The sequence below is a fragment of the Amborella trichopoda genome, chromosome 6 (genome assembly GCF_054954075.1).
Source record: "Amborella trichopoda isolate Santa Cruz 75 chromosome 6, AtrichopodaSantaCruz75HAP2 v2.0, whole genome shotgun sequence".
NCBI lineage: Eukaryota > Viridiplantae > Streptophyta > Magnoliopsida > Amborellales > Amborellaceae > Amborella > Amborella trichopoda.
The window spans coordinates 39,731,725-39,756,611 of record NC_142341.1 but is presented as its reverse complement, the minus strand read 5'-3'; the positions used below and the strand labels follow the sequence as shown (position 1 = coordinate 39,756,611).

At 36.2% G+C, this 24,887-nt stretch overlaps 1 protein-coding gene across 12 annotated transcripts in view; it reads right to left on the bottom strand.

The window, feature by feature from the left end:
- Positions 1–24,887, bottom strand: part of LOC18429999 (serine carboxypeptidase 1) — a 55,997-nt gene that overhangs the window by 23,880 nt on the left and 7,230 nt on the right. For 4 of the 12 annotated variants that reach the window (XR_016058479.1, XM_011623536.3, XM_020664674.2 and 1 more), the window contains exons 3-9: positions 8,686–8,765; positions 8,297–8,419; positions 7,868–7,970; positions 7,632–7,669; positions 7,093–7,275; positions 6,798–7,010; positions 6,117–6,185 (exon numbers count right to left, since the gene is read on the bottom strand). Coding sequence is in view for 7 of the 12 variants with exons in the window: in XM_011623536.3 (XP_011621838.1) it covers positions 6,117–6,185; positions 6,798–7,010; positions 7,093–7,275; positions 7,632–7,669; positions 7,868–7,970; positions 8,297–8,419; positions 8,686–8,765 (809 nt within the window). In the remaining 5 variants the exon portion in view is untranslated. Of the gene's footprint in view, positions 1–6,116; positions 6,186–6,797; positions 7,011–7,092; positions 7,276–7,631; positions 7,683–7,867; positions 7,971–8,296; positions 8,420–8,685; positions 8,766–13,678; positions 14,030–24,887 lie in introns of those variants that run through there. The other 8 variants (XR_016058480.1, XR_016058481.1, XR_016058482.1 and 5 more) reach the window with 5 other exon arrangements.

Sequence of the window (24,887 nt, the reverse complement as noted above, 5' to 3'; positions counted from 1 at the left end):
GAAGAAGAGCTCTAGATCTCTTCCCACCCTCTTTATTTTTGTTTCTCACTATTCAAGTTTTCTTAAAAATGAGCATCACAACTCTCAATCAAGCTTCTATTGTCGTGATCAAAAAACCTAACTCTTAGAGTTATCGCAATACCCTATAAATGAAGATTTAATTAATTTACGATGGAATTTGTCTCTTTATGGATATGGGATGAGCACATGCGCAAGTCATCCTCAAATTTTTAATGTACTTAGATTTGGTTTTCTTCTTGTCCATAGTTCATAGGGGTCAATTATATAGCCTTTGCTGGCATTGCTCAAAATGAACATAATTGTATTGATAGCCTCTCCAATAGAATTTAGAGCTACATTGGCATGACCCATCATAGATCTAACCATATCTATTAAAGTCCCATTATGACTCTCAGCTGCACTATTTTGCTGTGGGATATATTGTAAGGTTGTTTGATGTATTATTCTATGGTCTCCAGTAAAAATTGATTAATAAATTATGAGGTGTATTCTCCTCCCCTGTCAGTCCTTAGATTCTTTTTGTCTGTCCAATTGAATTTTCATTTCTGCATTATATTCCTTAAATGTTTCCAAGGCATTGGGTTTTTTACAAATCACGTACACATATCCATACCTAGGGTAATCATGTATAAATGTTATAAAGTATTTCATATCTCTATGTGTCTTGACATGCAATGGTTAAATAATTCTTGGGATTTTTGTCTTTTAGGGAATGGCTTCCTTATCAATTTTCCTGAAAGGCACGGTTCACAAGTTTGAAATTCAATTTCTCTAAGATTAGGAATTAATCCTCTTTTTACTAACTTTTGCATTTTATCTTTATTAATATGCCTTAATCTCAAGTGCCACATATATGAATAATTTTCAGTCACATTCATTGCCATATCGATATATAAATAAGTAACAACATTCATTCCATCAACAACATTAAGATATTATAAGTTTTCCAATTTCTCCCCCTAATCATAAATTTGACCATATCTCCTAATAGACACCTTTCTAGACTGGAAATGGACTTCATAGCCGTTTTGATATAAGCTAGGGATAGAAATAAAATTGCACCTCATATTGGGCACAACAAAGTACCAATGAGGAAGAAATTTATATTCCTAGGTAACTCTAGCTTGTAAGTGCCAACACCTAGCACATCAGAAAAGGTGTCTATTTGGTTTTGACTTCAAGTCGACAAAACCATCGCTAGTTCTTGAAACATGCTTAGTTGATGCCAAGTCCACCCACCATCCTCTGAAATCATGGTTAGCCACCATAGACTCAAAACCCACACAAACTGGGTCAAGCTTCTTGTTGTTCTTGTGGTTGCTCCTCTATTCATTGTTCATGTGGTAGGCATTATAGGAAACATTTTTATTGGGACATTTAGGTTTAATATGCTCTATCCCTCTTCACTTATAACATTTTCGCGGGTTATTGAAAACCTTTTCTCCTTGCAGTTTAAAATCTTTTCCCTTCGCTTTAATCTCTTACTGTTATTTCAATCATTATGAGACCTAGGATGGTAATTTCTAGAGGAAGTTCGGGAAAAGTGTGATTCTACATTTCCCTTTTTATTTCGTCTTTCTTCCTCTATACAATGATTACGGGTTCTCATGAAGGAGGGAAACTATTCAAATACTATTGACACTTGCATCCGAGGGGGAATGGGGTTTCATGTTGCGACAAGGTCTTTAGCAAGAACAATGATCTTGTTAGCAGGCTCTACTACACATTCATTTTCCCTCATCCTACAAGAATTATATTTTTGAAATAAAATTTGAATATATATGGGTTTATGATACAGATCTATTCCTTTCTATCAATGCTTTCGGAGGTTTTATAATATTCAAATACCCTAATCAAATCAGCCACCATAAAAGTAAGCAAGGTAGTTACCCTAATCAAATCAGCATGCATAAAAGTAAGCAACGTGGTTTTTGCCAGTTTGTCATCTTCCCATTTTTCATGTTGTCTTCTACTTTAGGCAGTGGGGTTTAAACCCAATTCAGGTTTAGTAGAGCACAAAATACAATCCATCTTGCCTTGAATTAAGATGTAGTTCATTTTTCTTTTCTATGAATTGAAGTTTGTCCTGTTAAGTTTTTCAATTTTAGATAGTTCACTTATCATCAATCTAGCAGCCTTGATACCAAAAGAGTATAGGAATATCAATGAAATTCAAAGTTTAGATCAACTGACCACTTTCTTGATAGATGATTTACTGACTTTTCGCATGATGATGATGATGGCACCTCTCTAATTGACAGTGGGTCACAATTCCCCCTTAAGTGGAACAACAGGTAGTGACCTCAAAAGAATTCCTGATGACTATGGATTGGCTACGGTTTAGATGGTTCTAGCATTTTGCCTAACAATTGGCATGGCAGGCCAAAAAAAAAGAGCCATGTGCAAGAAAAGACACAAAAAATGTTTTACATATATATATATATATATATATATAGAAGATATCTCCATAGACCCCATTTTTTAGTTTCATTTCTCCATAGAGCTAAGATTTCAAAACCTATCTTGCTGCATAGAGATCTTATCTATTATATCTTCTAACCCCTTAGACCAACTTTACCTATTTTTACCTCATCTTTTTAGCCCAAGCAAATTTAAAAAATACCATCTCTTAAACCCGTCTCTCTCTCTCTTCATGTGTTTCTCTCTCTCGTGAATATCCCAAACCCCTCTCTCTCAAAATTTGGGATAGACACGGGGAGACAGAGAGAAGGAAGAGGGACAATCAGAGAGAGAGAGGGGTTTGGGAGATTTATAAGGAGAGAAAGAAAGAGAAACCTGTGACAAGAGAGATAGAGTTTAGAAATGATGTCTTTTTAAAATTTATTTGGGCTAAAAAGATGGGGTAAAAATGGGTAAAGCTGGTCTAGGGGCTTAGAAGATATAATAGATAGGATCTCTATGCAGCAAGATAGGTTTTGAAACCTTGGGTCTATGGAGAAATGAAACCGAAAAATAAGGTCTACAAAGATACTTTCCCATATATATATATATATATATATATATATATATATATATATATATATATATATATATATATATATATAGAGAGAGAGAGAGAGACTGGTTTCCAAGCCAAAGAAAAAATGGAGGCGAAACACCAAAAAAAAAAAAAGGTGTGAATTGTAGCCTCCCATAATCAGCAGTAGGTTGAGTGAGAATGGCATGAGCATCAACCCAAAAATAGGGAATTTAGATGAGTAGCAAGGTACAACACTATTAAGTTAGGAAGAAACGAAGAAAAATAATTGCAAACCCACTAATGAACTTAACTCCAAAGATTCTTGGCTAAGAATGCACGTTGAACATTGGTCCTCCACATGATCAGCTTGAGGGAAGTGTAAGAGACAACAAGAGATTCTAAAGATAACTCCTAATCTCCTAGTCTTTATGTTGAAAGTAGTTATAACCATGATGTATACATGTAATTTTTATCCATATCATGTAATCTTATCTATAGTTACCCGAATCGCCCACTGGGGTAGCGATTCCGTTTCGGAATCTTGATTATGCGTTTCCCAGGACCAAACTCGATTCTGAAAGAAAGGAATCACATTTCAAAGTTTCTCGAAACACGATTCAATTTAGTTTATGAATCTCGGTTCCTGGAAGCCTGGAATCAAGATTCCATATCGCAAACTTTGTGATTCTTAGCTAGGAATCGAGAATCGATGTTGTTTGGAATCAAGCATCTATATCGCAGACATCGCGATTCTTAGCTACACAAAAATGCCATTCTACTTGTACGAAACGTTGATTCCAAATTTTTTAGGAATTGCAAATCCATGTTGTTGAATCCAAATTTTTAGGAATTTCTATCCTTGTATTCGAATTCCATATTACTTTTTAACAACTCTTACCAAGAATAAATATTACTAAAAAAAATTTGTTACTTCAAATTTAATAATTTTTGGTAAATGATGAAGGTACAAATGTAATATTGTTTAATATAATATATGATGGGTTACTTTTCTTCAAGTAGAATAAGAGGATAAGAATATGAGTGAAGTCCCCTATGGTGTTTTAGGTCAAATTAATCATTAAATATCAGAAATTGACTTTAAATTGAATTTTCAAAAGTCATAACTACATTTAACAAAGAAGAATTTCTATGTCATATGTTTATTCTATAATTCAAGGAAAGGAGATAGAGGGAGCTTGCCCTTGATTTCACTAGTTGTATGTCGTAGACCAGCCCTAGGCCTTGTAGGCGAAGGGTTGTTGGTAAACCGAGTCCATTGTATGAGATTGTTGACAAAGATATCATAAATGTTGACATTGGTAATTGGACTAAATATATAAAGATTAAAATTCAATCTTGTAATAATGATAAAATTTAAATATTTTCTTAGTACTTCTCTCATATGCCAGAGGGGATTAGTGCACAATTCCAGTATGGGGAGAATCTCAATTCCTAAATGGTGAGAATCTTGATTCCAAGTTGATGCGGACAATGATTCCAGAATATTAAGATTCACGATTCTCTATTTTTAGGAATCACGATTCCAGGATCCACTGAACTATGTGGGGTTAGGTGCGATTCCATATAGGTATGAAACTCGAATCCAACATGAAGGGACATCAATTCTTCCAAATAGGAAATACGATTCCTACTCTATTGAATCGCGATTCCGATATCGTACGAATCAGAATTCGCAATTCCAAATCGTACGGACAACGATTCCACGATTAGGAAACATCTGATGCATGCGATTCCACGATTCCGATTCCTGAAACGATTCGAAATCATATGTGTTTCCAACAACTATAATCTTATCTACTATAACCACTAGATATAAACCCATCTATTATAATTGTGCAATCTCCTCTATTTAATAAGAATCCAAGGGTCTACGAAAGGTGAACTAGACACTTTCTCTATTATTGTGAGTGTTCTATATGTATACTTAAAAGGTATGATTAAACAATAAACAATGAATGAGAATGAATGATGTTTAATGGAGATACTCCTATTTATTATACTTGCAACGACCATACAAATAGCTAGTTGTGGAAATTGATATTTGTTGGATAGTTATTACGAATCTGATAATAAATTGTGTCGGCGGTGGTTGTGCTTGCTTTCATGTTAGGATTAATTTATTATTTTAATAGGTTTTCTATATTACAATGATATGCTGAGGCTAACTCTTCCAACTTGAATGCATAAAATACCAGAAATTTCAAAAAGATAGAAAATAAAAAAGATGAACAAAAATGAACTACAATCATTCCTTTCAGCACCAAATTCCTTTCACGGGTAAAATTTAAGATTCACACTTTCAGTGGTATATGGCAAGAAAATACTCATTGCTTATTGTCTTAATAATTTCATTTTTGCATGTTTCTTGGATGTTGATAGCATATTTTATAGTCAATTCCTCATTTTGATTTATTAATCCCGAGTCTCACATCTCTTAAATAACTAATAAAGAGCCATAATGCGTTCTCTTCTACCTAGAGATTTATATGGACATGACTCATCATTCCACTAAAGCTTCCCCATTAAAATATGTTATGTACAACATGATTGAGAAACATAGAAGGATCACGACTCCATTGAGAAACATAGAAGGACCAGGACTCCACCATTAACCAAGAAAAGTAACATGATGCTATCATATTTGAAACTCAGATCACATCTAGCACTTTCATGCTTCATCATGCTAATTCAATGATTATTACTTGAGATCCTAAGATATTAAATGATGAATTTAATAATATTTCATTCCTTTGATATTTATAGTGTTATTTCTCAATTTTGTTAGAAACCAGAAATCAACAATTGTGATGTTTTTGGCATATGTGTAACTTCATTATAATCTACCTAACATAACCACTACAAGAATGTGGTGATGTTATGTTTAATCAACCCCTCTTTCCAACTTGTTGGAAGAGGACAATCCGTATGCAGATTTACTAGCCAATGGAGGTGTTAAGAATGCTTTCTTTTCTCATAGACAAATTGAGATAGTGTTTTGCATCTCTACAACACTGGCATTCTTTTGTTCTACAATTTTCTCACTAGCACAAAAAAGAGCAACCATTCAGATGGTCATTTTAAAGAAAAATAGTACCGGTTGTGCATGCAAATCCCTCCTTGAAGATTCCGAGTCAAATAGCACCATAGGCCGGTTCTCATAATCCTACCATCGCAACATGAAGTAATACATAACCTCAGTTCTATATAGAAAAATCTCAAAAGGATATGTACATTAACATGAAAGAACAAGAGAATATATTTTTTCCTATTATGGGTAGACCGTAGAAATGTTTCTACCTTATTACAAACTATGCAATATGCATCACTTAATTTTGTTAAGAGAAATGATATTGTTTTCTACTCGGTTTGGTGCTCCACCCACCTCAAGAAGCACTTTTAAGATTTGAGGGCTAAGACAATTTTGAAGCCCCTTAATATCAGTCGATGCAAAGTATGAATTTGTTTGGAATTCTCCTCCAAATCTCAATCCATCCCCCATTGAAATGGACAGACCAGATTTTATTTGAGAGCCACAACAAATTTAAGGCATTTTTGGTACTCCAATATTGTTTGGGGTGTGAGAGAATGATTTGCAAATATTTTTGCCTCTTCCCCACTATAAAGTAGTTTTTGAGGTGAGTGGAGCACCAAGTTTGGTGCTTCGAACGCAGCACACTATCATTTTCCTTTAGTCAAATATTTGAAGGAATAACAACCAAAATCCGTACATCTAGTGCTTCCATTAAAGATCTCTCCACATTTAAATATGACTCACATAGCAGTAGATATCCCGGATGCGATGATATGTATTTGCGTTTCTCACAGCTTTTCCAATAATCGCTCCTGGACAGTCAATTTGGTAGCCATTTTCTTCACAACCATAATTCATCCGAAGTCTTTCCTCCTCATAGCTGATACTGCTATGGATTCCCAATTCATAGTGGCAGTGGGGGAAAAGAACATGTTCAATATTAATCCCAGCAGTATTCTACAACAAATATAGAGACCGGTAATTTCTTAAACAATTACAAATTTGAATTCCAAATAGAAAGCTAGGAATAGAGTGCTACTTTGTGATAAGCTTCCATGTTCTTTAGACAATCGGGTTCGTTGGAGTTCCAATAACTCCCTTGACAAGATATTCTTAAATCTTCATATAGTTTATCTGAAATCAGTCCCATTCGATGAGCAAATGGAACCCTAGAATTGTAAAGGATATCATAATCTGTAAGCTCATTGCCTAGGGAGTAGCCCTGATATACCATCAAACACGAACATGTATTAGAACGAAAAATAGACACTCAAAAGGATACATATACCAATCTACACTTAATGACCCTTGTGATCAGATAGGGAGAACCACATATTAAATGAAAAAAAGTCATTAAATGTTGTAGGACACCAGATCTTATATACAACATTGATAGTTTAGTATACTCCAGTATCTCAAAGAAATCAGCTCTATTCTAAATAATTTAAATTGAAAAGCAAGTGCTCAAATTCCAAATACAAACATAAATATAGAATGTGATCTTCTCCCTAATTTCTTCTAGACAACTAAAAATAATCATCAACAAAGTCATAACCATGGTTTGAAAAAGAGAGGTACCTTGAAGTTTATGTTTGGCTTCACACCTGCTTCTATACCTGCACTATAAACCTACTGGTAACATATCAAGAAGAAGCCTACAGTAGATTTAGGAGTTAAGTTATAGTTCCATGCAGCAAATACGATGGCTAAATTGTAAGGATTAACATGTAGCAAGTGGAAAACCTACATAACATTATGAACATAATAAGTACCTAAAATGATTTATGAATATAACAAGGACTGGACTGAGTTACCCTTCACAATTTCTAGTGACAATGTTGGGACATAAGCTCCAGCATACGAGCATCCAGTAACGTAAAGTGGATTAGACAAGAAATCAGGGTACTCGTGAAACCACTGCATTATGACACAGTAAGAGACAATTGCCAACTATATGTTGTGAACTCGAATGGTGCATTTGTTTTATGAAGGAGAACGCAGTTTCAGAAACCGCATTTTTAGGGGGAAGTGGATACCTCGAGTACCATGGGCAACCATGGAACTCACGGTACCTATTATTTAACTTTAAATATAAAGCAAGTGGATATTGCAATGTCCACTTTTTATATAGCATTCCCCTGCTATCAAGCAAGTAACTCCTATTATACTGGAATACGAGGTTTCCAAAACCACGTCTTCTAGTTACCAAATGTGGAATAAGAAAAAAGAGGTGGATAGCTGACCTTTAAAACAAATTTATATAGATCTGAAACAGTCTTGGCATCATCTGTTTCATAATCATCATTATTATCAGCATATGAGAATCCTGTACCAGCAGGTGAATCCACAGCAACAATGTTGGACACCTATAAAGCAGAGGAATTTGAAGTGGAAATTCCCTTTTAAATGGATTCAAAGAAACATGCCCATTGGCATCTCATAGACATACTAAAAGTCATTAGCTAAATAATACATGGTAAAGAGAATCCAGGAAAAAGCTCATTGTTCTCACATTCTATAGTTTTAAAACTTTAAATGGTATGAACATGTAGCTTTAGATCATCAATAGAAAATTTCACATTTGAAAGACAAAGATAATAGAGATTTTGGTATGTTTCAACATGGACAATACCTTGGTCCAAGGGAAAGGATTTAATTTCACTTTCACCCCATTGATCAAATAATCCTTATCCTCCTCGATCTTAAAAGGACCTGCAATGAAATAACCTTTTAGTAATATAGTTTGTATACTAAGGTTCTTAATGTCAAGCAAATTAAAATTCACCTATGATCAAGTAAATGAGACAAACAAATATAAAAGGTAGATCAGGCTCTGGAAACTCTATAATTGATTACCTCGACCTCAAGATATTTACATATTGGAGAAAAAAAAGATTCTAAATCCTAAAATAGTACATCTTGTAACACATTATCTGGTCAATCCATTTTCAAGATTCCCAAATGTTTGTAGATCTGCTCGATCTGACCATTTTTAAAATTTTAAATTTTATAATTAGAGGTGAAAATAGATTCTTCGACCATCCTAAGGATTTACAACACCAAAAATTGCATCCTTCTATAAAGTTTGGAGATGCACCCTACTTTGATAGTTCAAGGTTGACACCTTATGCAAAGCACACCATAAGATAAATAGAATACCAGTTAAGGAGCTTATGATAATCAGTACATGTATAAATTATTCATACTTATCTGGCAAATAGTGAAAATTATTCAAAGATCACTAAGACATTAAACATATAAGTATTTTCTACAACCTAGTTTCCAACATCAAACAAAATTACATCGTGAATGAAATTCGATTTCAAGATGTTCTCAAAGCATACCAAGCGTTACTGAGGTTTCAGAAGACTGTTTCTAAGATGTTATCGACAATGAGAACATTATTTCTAAAATTATCAGAAAAAAATGACTTTCAATATTTAATGGGAAATGCCAAATTGGGGCACACCATTTTACGAGATTAAGAGTTATGATCAAGCTATAAAAGTAAAGCAACTTGGAAACATGTGTCGTTTATCATAGTTGTGACACAAAGTAAAACTAGCTTTGATTACCAATCATGAGATTCTACTGATTAGGAGATAAGACTATGTCATATTTTCTATATACCAATTTGGATTATAAAGGGGCAAGTAGCTCAAGAACCCAACATCTTGGATGGACCTCTCTCAATTAGAAAGAATGTTACCGGAACACATTTAAAATGGACAATTGCATGCCAGCACAAAGAGGAATGAGTCAATACATGGTGATATGATGTTTTAGGAGGCAAAATGTCCTACACACCTCTTTCCTTTTCAGTAATCATGTCATATCCTACGATCTTGTTTACACTAGGATTGGGGTCGATCTCTGAGTGAGATCAACTCAAATCTTTTGTAGAACGAGTTAATTTTAGAAATCAGTAGAGAGAGTGGAGTTGCTCAAATTATGGGCTCATAAACAGTGTAGATCTATACAGATCTAGTCATTTTCGGAGTCCAATGGTAGTGTCAGCTCCAAATCCATATATTAGACCTTAAAAAGCTTCTAAAATTTAACTAAATCTAATAATAAAGAAATTTTCAAAAAATAAAATAAAACAGAAAACAAATAACTAAATGAGAAGAAAAGAGCACATATCTGAGAAACCCAGAGTTGGGGCCCGTATCAGGACCGAGGCGTTGATTTACACCTTTTGATGCCTTCTCTTGCTTTCATGAAGCATAGCTCTAAGGTTTTGGATCTAAGAGAACTTGTTCCTAGGATATGGTCGAGATTTTGAAGGGATTTTTGGAGATTTTAGGCTCAGGATCTCTACTCGAAGTTTTTTTAGCGATTTTTCATAATTTTCTAAAGATTTTCCCCAATTTTATAGGTTTTTTGGATTTTTCTATTTCCCGGTGTTTTGGACAAATTTCATATTTTTCTAGGCCTTATATAATTTTTTCTAATTATTTAGGATTTTTCCTAATTTTCTAGGGTTTTTTTCCTAATTATCTTAATTTCTTTGAGAACTTCTTCATTATCTGGGAATTTGCCGAAGGACTTTTCAAGGTATTTTTCAGTGATTTTTTTGGGATTTTAGAAGGGGTAATTATAGGCTTTGATAGGGCTAGGGTTGAAATTTGTTGATCTAATCTCCTAATTCTAGTTTGATTAGGATTAGGCTAGTTTTTCAAAATTTTCCAAAATATTCTGGTAAAAAACCGCTTCAAATCTGGTCAAAATGGGGTTTAAAACACATTTTGGCCCATTTCTGGCCTGTTAGATCGTGCAACAAGCAGCACGTCGTGCGTTGCGACACATGTTGAGTCGTGTAGGGACCAAAATGTCATCATTCGGAACAAATTTCCCTGGGCCATAATTTTCTAACCGTAAGTGGGATTCAAGTGATTCCTAGACTGTTGGAAAGCATACAACCTCCTCTATAATGTTGAACCAAATTAGCTTAAATTTGAGGTATGTTTGAGGGGTCTACAAAACTAGGTTATCAAGGTCTCCATTTTTTATACGGCTTAAGGTTTCCAACCTACGCCCGATGCCGTTGCAGATCAGGACGACACTCGATCCTTGTTCCGTACTTTTTCTATATGGATTAAGGTTTCCAACCTACACCTGATGCCTTCGCGGCTCAGGACGAGGTTCAATCCTTGATTCCATACTTCTTTATATGGCTTAAGGTTTCCAACATACGCCGATGTCTTCGCGACTTAGGACGAGATTCGATCCTTGATTCCATGCTTCTTCTATATGGCTTAAGGTTTCCAACCTACGCTCGAAGCCTTTGCGGCTCAGGACGAGGTTCGATCCCTAAAACTCATGCAATCCGAAAACCGCAAACCAATAGTCGATGTTGGCATCAGCCCAAGGAACAAAGTTCGGAATTCGGGATTGTTTTAAGCATAAAAGGACAAGCACTTCTGACCCATCCAAGACGTAAGGTTAAAAGCCCCAAATTTATCCTAAGGTTTGAACCGCTGGGCAATGGCGTAAGACCTTACCGACGAGAGTTGAGACCCCACGTTAGTAGTGAAGATACAAGGACTGATAACCGAACGCACAAAGCATTCTATTTCAGAGCCAAGACCTGCCATGGAAGATCAAGAGAAAATAAGAATCTTTGATCTCAAGACCGACGCCTCATAAAGAGTCCAGCCAAAATTTGAAGAAACCCTAATGAATGTTTACAAAATTGGGGCATAGCTTCCGCACAAAACATTGAATCTGAGAAAAAAAAAAACACTGTGTCACACCCAAAGTTTTATATCACTAAAATTCCCGAGATGTGACGGACTATTCTTAAGGAACAAAATAAATTCGAAATTTTTACTATGTATTGCTTCAAAAAAAACTATCCATTCACAAGCTTTCAGACTTGGACACTGTACAAACGAACAATACGGCTGCAATTACTCTAAAAATTTCACAATAGCTTGATGAGTTTGGCTACTCAGTAAGTGACCATCATTATCCTTAAAAATCATGGTTAGAAAGTGTAAATATTTTCTAAACAATGCATATTAAGCAGAATTTCAACGTATTGATTTCACGCATTCTAATACATGCTATTAGACATATTCATTTCTAATCTTACCCATCTTGTATTCCTTATTGGACAAAGAAAATAAGCATGATACATAAACCATATGCACATGATTCATATCAACATCAACAATAAGCTCGGGTCCGAGGCTGAGGTTAGAACTTCTACCATCCTGTAGGGAGAAGCACCACCATCGAGTAAATCCATTGCGTAGTACCTCACACACGCATACATCCCCAACGCGCTTTGGGGCGTTTGATAGGTGATTGCCTTGCAAGACACTACTCCCTAGGCCACCATGGCTAGGAGTTTGCACTATCTGGGTGCCAATCACTATGAATGGGGGAGCGACCACCTAAACATCTCCTGCCCCTACTCCCTTCCTATCATGGGGCATCGAGAAGGTCACACTTGCCGGCACAATCAATTCAGGTCATGCAATATGCTCAAAGCATGCCAAGGAATCACATATCATCACAAGAGACATCACTGTGTCAATAGCATACAATCACATATTATCATGCCTATCAAAACACATATATATCCTCTAACAGAAACACACGGTTTAGCATAATTCATGAGATTTCACAAATACCCTACCGACGTCCCAAGTAGGTCACTTATATACCCCACCAGCATCCTGAAGGGGTCCACACAATCCCCACCGGCATCCCGGATAGGTCCACTTATACCTTACTAACGTACTAGCTAAGGCCAAATAATCCCTACCGGCATCTCAGATAGGTCTATTTGTATACTTAAAGTATTTCTGAAACTCTTTAAACATCGGGAAGCAACAATGTCATATATTCAAAATATCCTTGAAATCATTAACATGACTTCACATGAAGAGATTTATAACAATATCTTTCATTAACATTTCCATAAATAACTAGTCAAACATTTTGGGCAATAATTTCAGAAAGGTAGCAGTTATAAGAGACATTGAAATCTTTACACGATAAACCTTCTATAGACATTAGAAGAATCTTACGGAAATCCAGAGTTGAATACTGCATTTTGAGCTATCTAAAAATTCTTAATGATAAACGGAAATATCACAATTTAATTAGATGCAAAAATACCACTTTTTTTTTAAACTATTTTACAAGAAAATGAGATCACTATCATGACACAAGCATATGAACCAAACCCGAAAACATTGAAGGAGAAACTCAAGCATTCTATAGATTGAATAATGCCACAGCTCCTTTTATGTGTAGGTCACAACACGAACTTCCTCACTTTGAAAGCAAGCAGACAAAGCGAAACACAGAAAGTGTCCAAGGACTTAGAAACTCCAACTTCCTAAACCAACCAGCCCAATTCAAACTTCAACAAAGAACGCAGATAAGCATAAAGCCCCAATATCACAGCCTTCCCTTATAGACTAAAGCTCATAACCGAGCCATTTTCACAGCACTATGTTGAAGTAAAAGGCTCAAATGAATACTAATCAGGACTTTACACATGATTTCAAGGGATACCAAGCCCCGTGGTTTCTTAAACTTATCCAATTACACGAGATATTGGTCCACAAAAACAAAATTTATCCAATTAGAGATGGCATGAAACAAACTTTGAAATTGAAAGACCGATAATGCTTCCATTTGTCACCGTGATGATCTCAGCAAACAATTTATAACTCGACTCCAAGTCACCGAACCTGGAAGCCTGAGCCAAAATATGCACAGCCAGAAAACAACAAAACCTTCCACTTCGTAATCCAGCCACAACAAACCCAAATTCATAATAGTGGACTGAATCAAGGACTTCAAAAATTGCTCTTCTACAATCCCAGACTTTAACAGAGAGATGCAGAGGTAGAGGTTCAGCTAGAGAGAGAGAGACTTCACTGCTTCCTTTAAGTAGCAGGAATGTCATGGGCTTTTAACCCATAGAGAGAGAAAATGTTTATCAGAGAGAGAACGTTTTTGTAGGAGACCAAGCCCCTTTTTAAATGCTTTTTAAACTTTAGGTTTTACATGATGTGTAAAGATGGCATTTAAATGCCATCAACAAAGGCCACGTTAACTAGAAAACGTGGCACATAAAATACACGGTGATGGTCACTAAAGACGAAAATGCACATATGACAAAGATTAAAAAGTATGTTTTGAAACATTTTAAAAAAAGTTAGAAGGTATTGGCCAATAAATATTAAGGAGTTAATGCTGATAAAAAGGTGTAAAAAAAGTTATCTAGACAATTAAAAGTTACATACGTATGGTCCTCTTATAATGCTATTTTATGACATGTCCCTTCATGCTTATATTTGTTTTTTATTTAATTAATTTTTATTTTATTAATTAATTTTTATTTTATTTATTAATTTTTATTAATTTATTATTATTATTATTATTATTATTATTATTATTATTCAATTTCAGAAAGTATATGGTCATCACATTCCCCCTTACAAAAATTTAGTCCTCTAAATTTTTCGTATCGGATTGTTGAAAAAATGAGGGTATTTTTTTTTAATTTCATCTTCCTGTTCCCAGGTCGACTCCTTCCTCGAATGGTATTGCCCCAATACATGGACTAAAAGAATCTCCTTGTTACGTAACACCTGCACCCTCCTATAAAAGTCAGGTCCTCTGATCGGAAATTCAGAGTTGAATACTGTATTGTTAGCTATTTAAAAATTCTTAATGATAAACGGAAATATCGTAATTTAATTAGATACAAAAATACTACTTTTTTTAAAAACTATTTTACAGAAAAATGAGATCACTTACATGACACAAGCATATGAACCAAACACGAAAACATTGAAGAAAAAACTCAAGCATTCTATAGATTGAATAATGCCACAACTCCTTTTATGTGTAGGTCACAACACGAACTTCCTCGCTTCGAAAGCAAGGAGGCAAAGCGAAACACAGAAAGTGTCCAAGGACTTAGAAACTCCAACTTCCTAAACCAACCAGCCCTATTCAAACTTCAACAAAGAACGTAGTAAGCATAAAGCCTCAATATCACAGCTTTCCCTTATAGACTAAAGCTCATAACCGAGCCATTTTCACAGCACTATGTTGAAGTAAAAGGCTCCAATGAATACTAATCAGGACTTTACACGTGATTTCAAGGGATACCAACCCCGTGGTTTCTTAAACTTATCCAATTACACGAGATATTGGTCCACAAAAGCAAAATTTATCCAATTAGAGATGGCATGAAACAAACTTTGAAATTGAAAGACCGATAATGCTTCCATTTGTCACCGTGATGATCTCAGCAAACAATTTATAACTCGACTCCAAGTCACCGAACCTGGAAGCCTGAGCCAAAATATGCACAGCCAGAAAACAACAAAACCTTCCACTTCGTAATCCAGCCACAACAAACCCAAATTCATAACAGTGGACTGAATCAAAGACTTCAAAAATTGCTACAATCCCAGACTTTACCAGAGAGATGCAGAGGTAGAGGTTCAGCTAGAGAGAGAGACTTCACTGCTTCCTTTAATTAGCAGGAATGTCATGGGCTTTTAACCCATAGAGAGAGATAATGTTTATCAAAAGGAGAGCGCGAGTGAACGTTTTTGTCGGGAGAGAGAGGCCAAGCCCCTTTTTAACCCCCACCTCCCCCCCCGTCATGCTTTTAAACTTTATATTTTACATGATGTGTAAAGATGGCATTTGAATGGCAACAACAAAAGCCTGCGTCAACTAGGAAACGTGGCACATAAAAATAGAAGGTGTGATGTAAAAAGGAAGTAGAGGTAGTGATGGTCACTAAAGACCAAAATGCACATATAGACCAAAAATAATAAAATATTTGTTTTGAAATATTTTAAAAAAAGCTATAAATTATCGACCAATGAATATTGAGGAATCAAAGCTGATAAAGAAGGGTACAAAAACAACTATCTAGACACTTAAAAGTTAGAGACCTATGGTCCTCTTATAATGCTATCTTATGATACATTATGCATATATTTATTTTTTACTTTATTAATCTTTACTTTATTTATTAATCTTTGTTATTTTATTTCTTTTCAGTTTCAGAAAAATTAAGGTCATCACATTTGGAAAATTTGTTTTGAAGCAATACATAGTAAAATTTTTGAATTTGTTTGTTCCTTAGGAATAGACCGTTGCATCTCGGGAATTTTAGTGATATAAAACTTGAGGTGTGACAATTATGCTATTAGAGCGCCAGGATAATATTCTTGGCCTAGAATCTTAGAAGGACCCTTAGGTTGAATAGGGATAGACTAGTAACTTGTGTTTGGACGCTCCTGTTTTAGGTCAAGATGTCAAGGACTCATAGTAGCAATTCGAACAAGAATGATGGGAACATAGAGATTTTCGAGGAATTCTTTAGAATGCTCAGGGCCATGACTCAAGTCATAAAGGATTGTATGCCGACCCCGGCTGTCCCCGCCCTAGATCATGTAGATAGTGGAATGGTTGAAAGATTCAAGAGATTTGTACCACCAGCATTCTCGAAGTAAGGAAGAGCAGAAAAGACTGATAAATGGAAGTGGCTAGAATTCTGATAGGTTCTTCTCATTCTTTTGTTGCATCTCATTTTACATGCCATTTAAATGTTGAACCTTTACCTCTTGACTATACTTTAGAAGTGTGCACACCAATGGGGAACTCTTTGATAACTGATACGGTGTTCAGACAGTGTGGGGTATGGCTTGAGGGGTGTGTCCTGCCTATAGACTTAATACTCGTAGATATTCAAGACTTCAATATTATTTTGGGCATGGATTGGTTATTCACACACCATGCCATTGTTGACTGCTATGATAAGAGTGTGACTTTTAGACCCCCTACCCTACCAGAACTACACATTCTCGGCAATGGGGATGCTTCCCCTATACAATTTATTTCTGCTCTTCGAGTTCATCGTCTTCTGACTAAAAGATGTGTCGGGTGTTTAGCCTATGTAATAGAAAATCAAGATGTGTAGTCCAAGCTGGAAGAGATCCCAGTAGTAAGGGAACACCACGAGGTTTTTCCTGAGGAGTTGATTTCTTTACCGCCAGTAAGGGAGATAGAATTTGAGATAGATTTGGCCCCTGACACTGCTCCAGTCTCCAAGGCCCCATATCGGATGGGCCCACAAGAATTGAAGGAGCTGAAGTGCAATTGCAAGAACTGTTAGAGAAGGGGTTCATTCAACCCAATGTGTCTCCTTGGGGCACACCGGTACTCTTTGTAAATAAAAATGGATGGGTCCATGGAACTTTGCATCGATTATAGGCAGTTAAATCAAGTAACAATGAAAAACAAGTACCCTCTGCTTAGGATTGATGACCTCTTCGACCAACTTCAAGGGGCTCAAGTGTTCTCTAAAATTGACCTTCGAACAGGTTATCAGCAAATACGTGCCAAGGAGGTAGAAGTTCCCAAGACTGCATTCAGAACCCGATATGGTCACTATGAATTTCTGGTGATGTCGTTCGGGTTGACCAATGCTCCAACTGTTTTCATGGACATGATGAATAAGATATTCAGACCCATCTTGAATAGATTTGTGGTGGTCTTCTTTGACGATATTTTGGTGTATTCAAAGAGTCATGAGCAGCACCTGAGAGTAGTGCTTCAGACTCTCGAGTTCAGAAAAGTTATATGCCAAGTTAAGCAAGTGTGAGTTCTGGCTTTCTAGTGTGGCCTTTCTTGAGCATATTGTTTCTAAAGATGGGATCGTCGTTAACCCCTCTAAGAGTAAGCCCGTGATCAAGTGAAAAAAAAAAAAAAACCGACAAACGTTGCAGAGGTCCGTAGTTTCTTGGGGTTAGCAAGATATTACAGGCACTTCGTGGAAGGATTTTCAAAGATAGCGCTCCCTCTAACTTGACTGACCCAGAAGAATGTGAAGTTTGTATGGTGAGATGATAATGAGAAGAGCTTCTAGGAGCTAAAAGGGAGACTGACCATGGCTCCGATCCTAACCTTACTTGAAATGAGAATTTTGCAGTTTGCATCAATGCGTCTCACAAAGGACTCGGATGTGTACTTATGCAACGAGGGAAGGTCATTGCCTATGCCTCCAGAAAGTTGAAGCCGTATGAATAGACTTATGCAACACATGATTTAGAGCTTTCGGCTATAATATTCGCCCTGAAAGTCTGGAGACATTATCTCTATGGAGCCAAATTTGAGATGTTAATGGACCATAAAAGCCTCAAGTATTTGTTCTCCTTTTCTCCCAAAAGGAGTTGAACACGAGGCAAAGATGATCGACAGACCTGTTAAATGATTATGATTGTGTCAGCCAATATCACTTGGGCAAGACTCATGTTGTAGCAGATGCTTTGAGCAAGAAACCCATGGCATCAGTGGCTCATCTGATGATTCGAGAGATGAAGTTATTAAAAGAGATAATGGATTCGCATCCAGCTCCGCCCGTGAGGTAGGTATGGTTGTTAGTATAAGGGCGGAACCCCAAGTAGTTCAAAAGGTTCGACTGGCACAAAAAAGGGACCCTCAGCTCATGAAAATTGTAGAAGAGATAAAACTGGAAAAGAGAGGCGAATTCTTTATAAGTAGTGATGACTTGTTGAGATTCAAAAGTCGGATCTACTTCCTGAATGATGAGAGTGTAAAAAAAGCTATCTTGAAAGAAGCGTGTCACTCCCGTTATACTATACATCTCGAAAGTACTAAGATGTATAAGGACCTGAAGAAAACCTTCTGATGGAATGATATAAAAAAGGATGTGGTACTATTTGTGTCTAAGTGCTTAACATGCCAGCAAGTGAAAACTGAGCATCAAAAGCCCGCTAGGTTATTGCAGCCCTTACCAGTATCAGAATGAAAATGAGAGCATATTTCTATGGATTTTGTTTCAGCTGGCCTAGAATGAGTTCAGGGCATGATAGCATTTGGGTCATTATAGATCGGCTGACCAAAACTACCCACTTCTTGCCGATCCGCACGACCTATACTTTGAACCGACTGGCCCTTTTGTACATCAAAGAGATAGTGAGGTTATATGGAGTTCCGGTCAGTATCGTGTCCGACAGGAACACTCGATTTACCTTTATATTTTTCGTTAGTTTGCAGTCAGCTTTGGGGACGAGACTCACCTTTAGCACTGCCTTTCACCCCCAGACTGATGGGCAATCAGAAAGGACCATCCCGACCTTGTAAGATATGCTAAGGGCTTGTCTCACTACTTTATGAGAAGCTGGGATGACCATTTACCTCTGATTGAGTTTGCCTATAATAACAGATTCCAAGCCAATATTCAAATGGCATCATACGAAGCCCTATATAAAAAGAAATACAGGTCACACATCTGTTGGGACAAGGTTGGCGAAAAAAGGATTTTAGGGCCAGAGATCGTCCAAGTAGCCTCATATAAGATAACATTGATTTGAGAAAGGTTCAGGACAGCTCAGAGTCGGTAGAAGAGTTACGTCGATTACTGAAGGAGAGACCTTGAGTTTGAGGTGGGTGATAGGGTCTTCCTAAAGGTGACACCAACAACAGGCATTATGAGGCAAGAAAGGGAAGCTTAGCCCGTGCTACATCGGACCCTTTGAGATCCTGGAAAGGATAAGAGCGTGACATATAGACTTGCCTTACTGTTCGAATTAGCTAACATCCATAATGTGTTTCATGTACCTTTACTGTGGAAAGTATCAGCCCGACCCATCCCATGTCCAGAAATATGAGCCTATACCGATCAGAGGACCTGATTTTTATCGAGCGACCAATTCAAATACTGGATAGGAGGGTACAGGTGGTACGTAACAAGGAGATTCTTTTAGTCCATGTATTGTGGCAATACCATTTGAGGGAGGAGTCGACCTGGGAACAGGAAGATGAAATCCAAGAAAAATACCCTCATTTTTTCAACAATCAATTATGAAAAATTTAGAGGACTAAATTTCTATAAGGGGGAATGTGATGACCATATATTTTTTGAAATTGAATAATAATGATAATAATAATAATAATAATAATAATAATAATAATAATAATAATAATAATAATAATAATAATAATAATAGTAATAGTAATAAAATTAATAAAGATTAATAAATAAAGTAAAGATTAATAAATAAAGTAAAGATTAATTAAGTAAAAGATAAATATAAGCATGAAGTGACGTGCCATAAAATAGCATTATAAGCGGACCATAGGTATGTAACTTTTAAGTGTCTAGATAGCTGTTTTTGTACCTTTCTTATCAGCTTTGACTCCCCAATATTTATTGATCAAATAACTTATAGTTTTTCTTAAAATGTTTCAAAACAAACTTTCCAATCTTTGCTGGTCCATATGTGCATTTTGGTCCTTAGAGACCATCACCACTTCTGTTCCCTTTTTACACCTCACTTTCTATTTTTATGTGCCACGTTTTCTAGTTAACGTGGGCTTTTGTTGATGGCATTTAAATGCCATCTTTACACATTATGTAAAACCTAAAGTTTAAAAGCCAGGAGGTGGGGTTTTAAAAAGGGTCTTGGACTCTCTCCTCCTACAAAAGCGTTCTCTCTCTGATAAACATTTTCTCTCTCTATGGGTTAAAAGCCCATGAGATTCCTGCTAATTAAAGGAAACAGTGAAGTCTCTCTCTCTAGCTGTACCTCTACCTCTGTATCTCTCAGTTAAATTCTGAATTTTGGAAGAGCAATTTTTAAAGTTCTTGATTCGGTTGACTATTATGAATTTGGGTTTGTTGTGGATGGATTACCATGTGGAAGGTTTTGTGGTATTTTGGCTGTGCTTATTTTGGCTCAGGCTTATAGGTTCAGTGACCTTGGAATCTAGTTATAAACTGTTTGCTGAGATCATCATGGTGACATATGGAAGCATTATCGGCTTTCAATTTCAAAGTTTGTTTCATGCCATCTTGAATTGGATGACTGTGGTTTTTGTGGACCAATATCTCGTGTAATTAGATAAGTTTAAGAAAGCACGAGGCTTGGTATCCCTTGAAATCATGTGTAAAGCACTAATTAGTATTCATTGGAGCCTTTTACTTTAACATGGTGCTGTGAAGTTGGCTCGGTTATAAGCTTTAGTCTATAAGGGAAAGCTGTGATATTTGGGCTTTGTGCTTATCTACATTCTTTGCTGAAGTTTGAATTGGGATGGTTGTTTTAGGAAGATGGGAGTTTCCAAATCTTTGTATTCTTGGACACTTTCTGTGTTTCGCTTTGTCTCCTTGCTTTCAAAGTGAGGAAGTTCGTGCTGTGACCTACAAATAAAAAGAGCTGTGGCATTATTCAATCTTTAGAATGCTTGAGTTTTCCTTCATTGTTTTCGGGTTTGGTTCATATGCTTGTGCCATGTAAGTGATCTCATTTTCTTCTAAAATGGTTATAAAAAAAAACTTGTAGTTTTGCATCTAATTAAATTGTGATATTTACGTTTATCATTAAGAATTTTTAGATAGCTGAAAATATAGTATTCAATTCTGGATTTCCATAAGATTCTTCTATTGTCTATAGAATGTTTATCATGTAAAGATTTGAATCTCTCTCATAACTACTACCTTTATGAAATTATTGTCCAAAATATTTAATTAGTTATTTATGGAAATATGAGGAAAAACGATTACTATAAATTGCTTCATGTGAAGTCATATTAATTCAAGGATATTTTGAATGTATGATATTGTTGCTTCTTGATGTTTAAAGAGTTTCAGAAATACTTTAAGTACATAAGTGGACCTATCCAAGATGCCAGTAGGGATTAAGTGGACTCAGCTGGTACGCCAGTAAGGTATAAGTGGACCTATCCCGGATGCCGGTAGGGATTGTATGGACCCATCCAGGATGTTGTTGGGGTATATAAGTGACCTACTTGAGAAATTGATAGGGTATTTGTGAAATCTCATGAATTATGTTAAACCGTGTATTTTCGTTAAAGGATATATATGTGTTTGATAGGCATGATAATATGTAATTATGTACTATTGATATAGTGATGTTTCTTGTGATGATATATGATTCCTTGGCATGCTTTGAGCATACTGCATGACCTAACTTGATTGTGCCAGCAAGTGTGACCTTCTCGACTCCCCATGATAGGAAGGGAGTAGGGGTAGGAGATGTTTAGGTGGTCACTCCCCCATTCATAGTGATTGGCACCCAAATAGTGCAAACTCCTAGCCAAGGTGGCATAGAGAGTAGTGTCTTGCAAGGTAATCGCCTAACAAAAGCCTCAAAGCGCGTTGGGGATGTATGCGTGTGTGAGACACTATGATTGCACGAGTTTTAGATAGAGAAAGTAAAGAAATTAAAAAGAGCCGCACTCCTGAAAATTTACCGACCGCCACTACTCGGTAAATACAATGGCGTTTTAGAGAGAGAAAATAAAAATTGAAAAAAAATTAGCCAAAAGAAAAAAACGAACATGGGGATCCAAGATCTCCGTCACACCCTACAAGAAAACAAAAAGGGAAAATTACAAAAAAAAAAAAAAAACCCCAATACCACACTTTCTATGCCCAACCTAACTTTTTCTCTCACTTTTTTCCCCAACACAAACATTCTATGCAAATACCCCCAAGGAAAAAAGTTCATTTTTTTTTTAGAACGAAATGCCCTTCTTGTACACAAAAATCATTTTCACCAGATTTCACGTTGACTTTCGGACCCTAGTAGCACATTGCCAAAGCGCACCATCGTATTGCTAGGCCCATTATTCCATAAACTTAAGTGCCGGACCGCTTTAAGACAACTACCGAACCGAAACTAAGTACTGCCCGACCACCTTTTACATAGTGCTGGAGCCCTGGAATCCAATAACATCTACTGCCGGACCACCCTTTGTAACTGCCAGATCACTGTAACTCTAGATTTTTTACTGTGTCGAACCATACTTACATAGTGTCGGAGCCCTATAACTTCAGAAGTATCTACTGCCAGACCGCCTTTTGCAACTACCGGAGCCATATAACTCCAAAAGCTTTACTGCTATACAGCATTTACATAATACCGGAGCCCTGTGACTCCATAATGTTCTACTATCGTACCGCACTTACACAGTGTCGGAGCACTAATTTGGTGGGATAGAGGAGAAGCCCTATTTTGGTGGGATAGAGGAGAAGCCCTATTTTGGTGGGATAGAGGGAGGTGGGGGGCCGCCATCAGACCAGGCTGGCCCAAGGCCCAGCAAAGCCCAAAAATACTATGGCTTGGCCCTGTAAGGCCCAGCCCAAGAAAGTACCCAAAAGGCCCACCCCGCTCGAATATGTAATATTAAAGCCCAGCCAATGTCCCATTAAGAAAATATAAGACAAAAAATTTATTTTAAAAAAATTGGTTCTCTAAAGAGAGAAAGAGAGATTGGATTTTTAGAGAGAGAAAGAGAGATTGGTTTTCAATAGAGAGAATGTTTTTTTAGACAGAAAAAAAAGATTGATTTGTAGAGAGAGAAAGAGAGCTTGGGTTTCTAGAGAGAAATAGAGACTGGATTTTTAGAGGAAAAAAAGAAAGATTTGCTAGATAGAGAAAGAGGAATTGGGTTGAGATAAAAAGACAGATTAGGGTTTCTAGAGAGAAAATGGATATTTAGAGAGAGAAAGAGAGATTGGATTTCTAGAGAGAAAGATATATTAGATTTCTAGAGAGAATGGGTTTTAGAGAGAGGAAAAGAGATTGAGAATGTATTTTTAGTTTCTATAGAGAGAATGTATTTTTAGAGGAAAAGAGATTGAGTTTCTAGAGGGAGAATGGATTTGTAGAGAGAGAGAGAGAGAGAGAGAGAGAGAGAGAGAGAGAGAGTGAGCTTCTAAAGAGAAAATAGGTTTTAGAGAGAGCAAGAAAGATTGAATTTTTAGAGAATGGATTTTTAGTGAGAGATTGGATTTCCAGAGAGAATATGTTTTTAAAAAGAGAGATTTTATTTTTAGAGAGATTGGGTTTTTAAGAGAGAAAGAGAGATTGGGTTTCCAGAGAGGATGAGTTTTAAGACAGAGAGAGAATGGGTTTCTAGTTAGCGTGGATTTTAGAGAGAAAGACATATAGAGTTTTTAGAAAGAGAAAGAGAGATTAAGTTTCTAGAGAGAGAATATGGGCTTTTAGAGAGAAAAGGAGAGATTGAATTTTTAGAGAGAGAATGGATTTTTAGGGAGAAAGAGAGATTGGGTTTAAGAGAAAGAAAATGGGTTTTTAGAGAGAAAAAGAGAATTGATTTTTAGAAAAAGAGAGATTGGGTTTCTAGAGAGTGAGTGAATAGGTTTTTAGAGAGATAAAAAGATAGATTTTTTAAAGAGAGGAAGGATTTTTTGAGAGAGAAAGATACATTAGGTTTCTAGAGAGAATGAGTTTATAAAGAGAGAGATTGGGTTTTTAGATAGAGAGAATGGGCTTTTAGAGAGAGAAAGAGATTTGATTTCTTAAGAGAGAATGGACTTTTAGAGAAACAAATAATGGGTTTTTAGAAAGAGAAAGAGAGATTCGGTTTTTGGAGAGAGAATGAGTTTTTAGAGAGATCGAGTTTATAGAGAGACGATGGGTTTTAGAGAGAAAAAGAGATTGACTTTTTAGTGAGATAATGGATTTTTTGAGAGATAGAGAGATAGGATTTTTAGAGCAAGAGTTTGGATTTTAGAGTGGGATTGAGTTTCTAGAGTGAGAGACAACGGGTTTTTAGAGAGAGAAAGAGATTGGGATTTATAGAAAGAGAATGTGTTTTTACAAAGAAAAAAAGAATGGATTTTAGAAAGAGAAAGAGAGATTGGGTTTCTAGAAAAAGATTCGGTTTTTAGATAGAGAAAGAAGGAGAATGGGTTTTTAGAGAGAGAAAGATATTGGATTTCTAGAGAAAGAATGAGTTTTTAGAGAGAGGAAGCGATATTGGGTT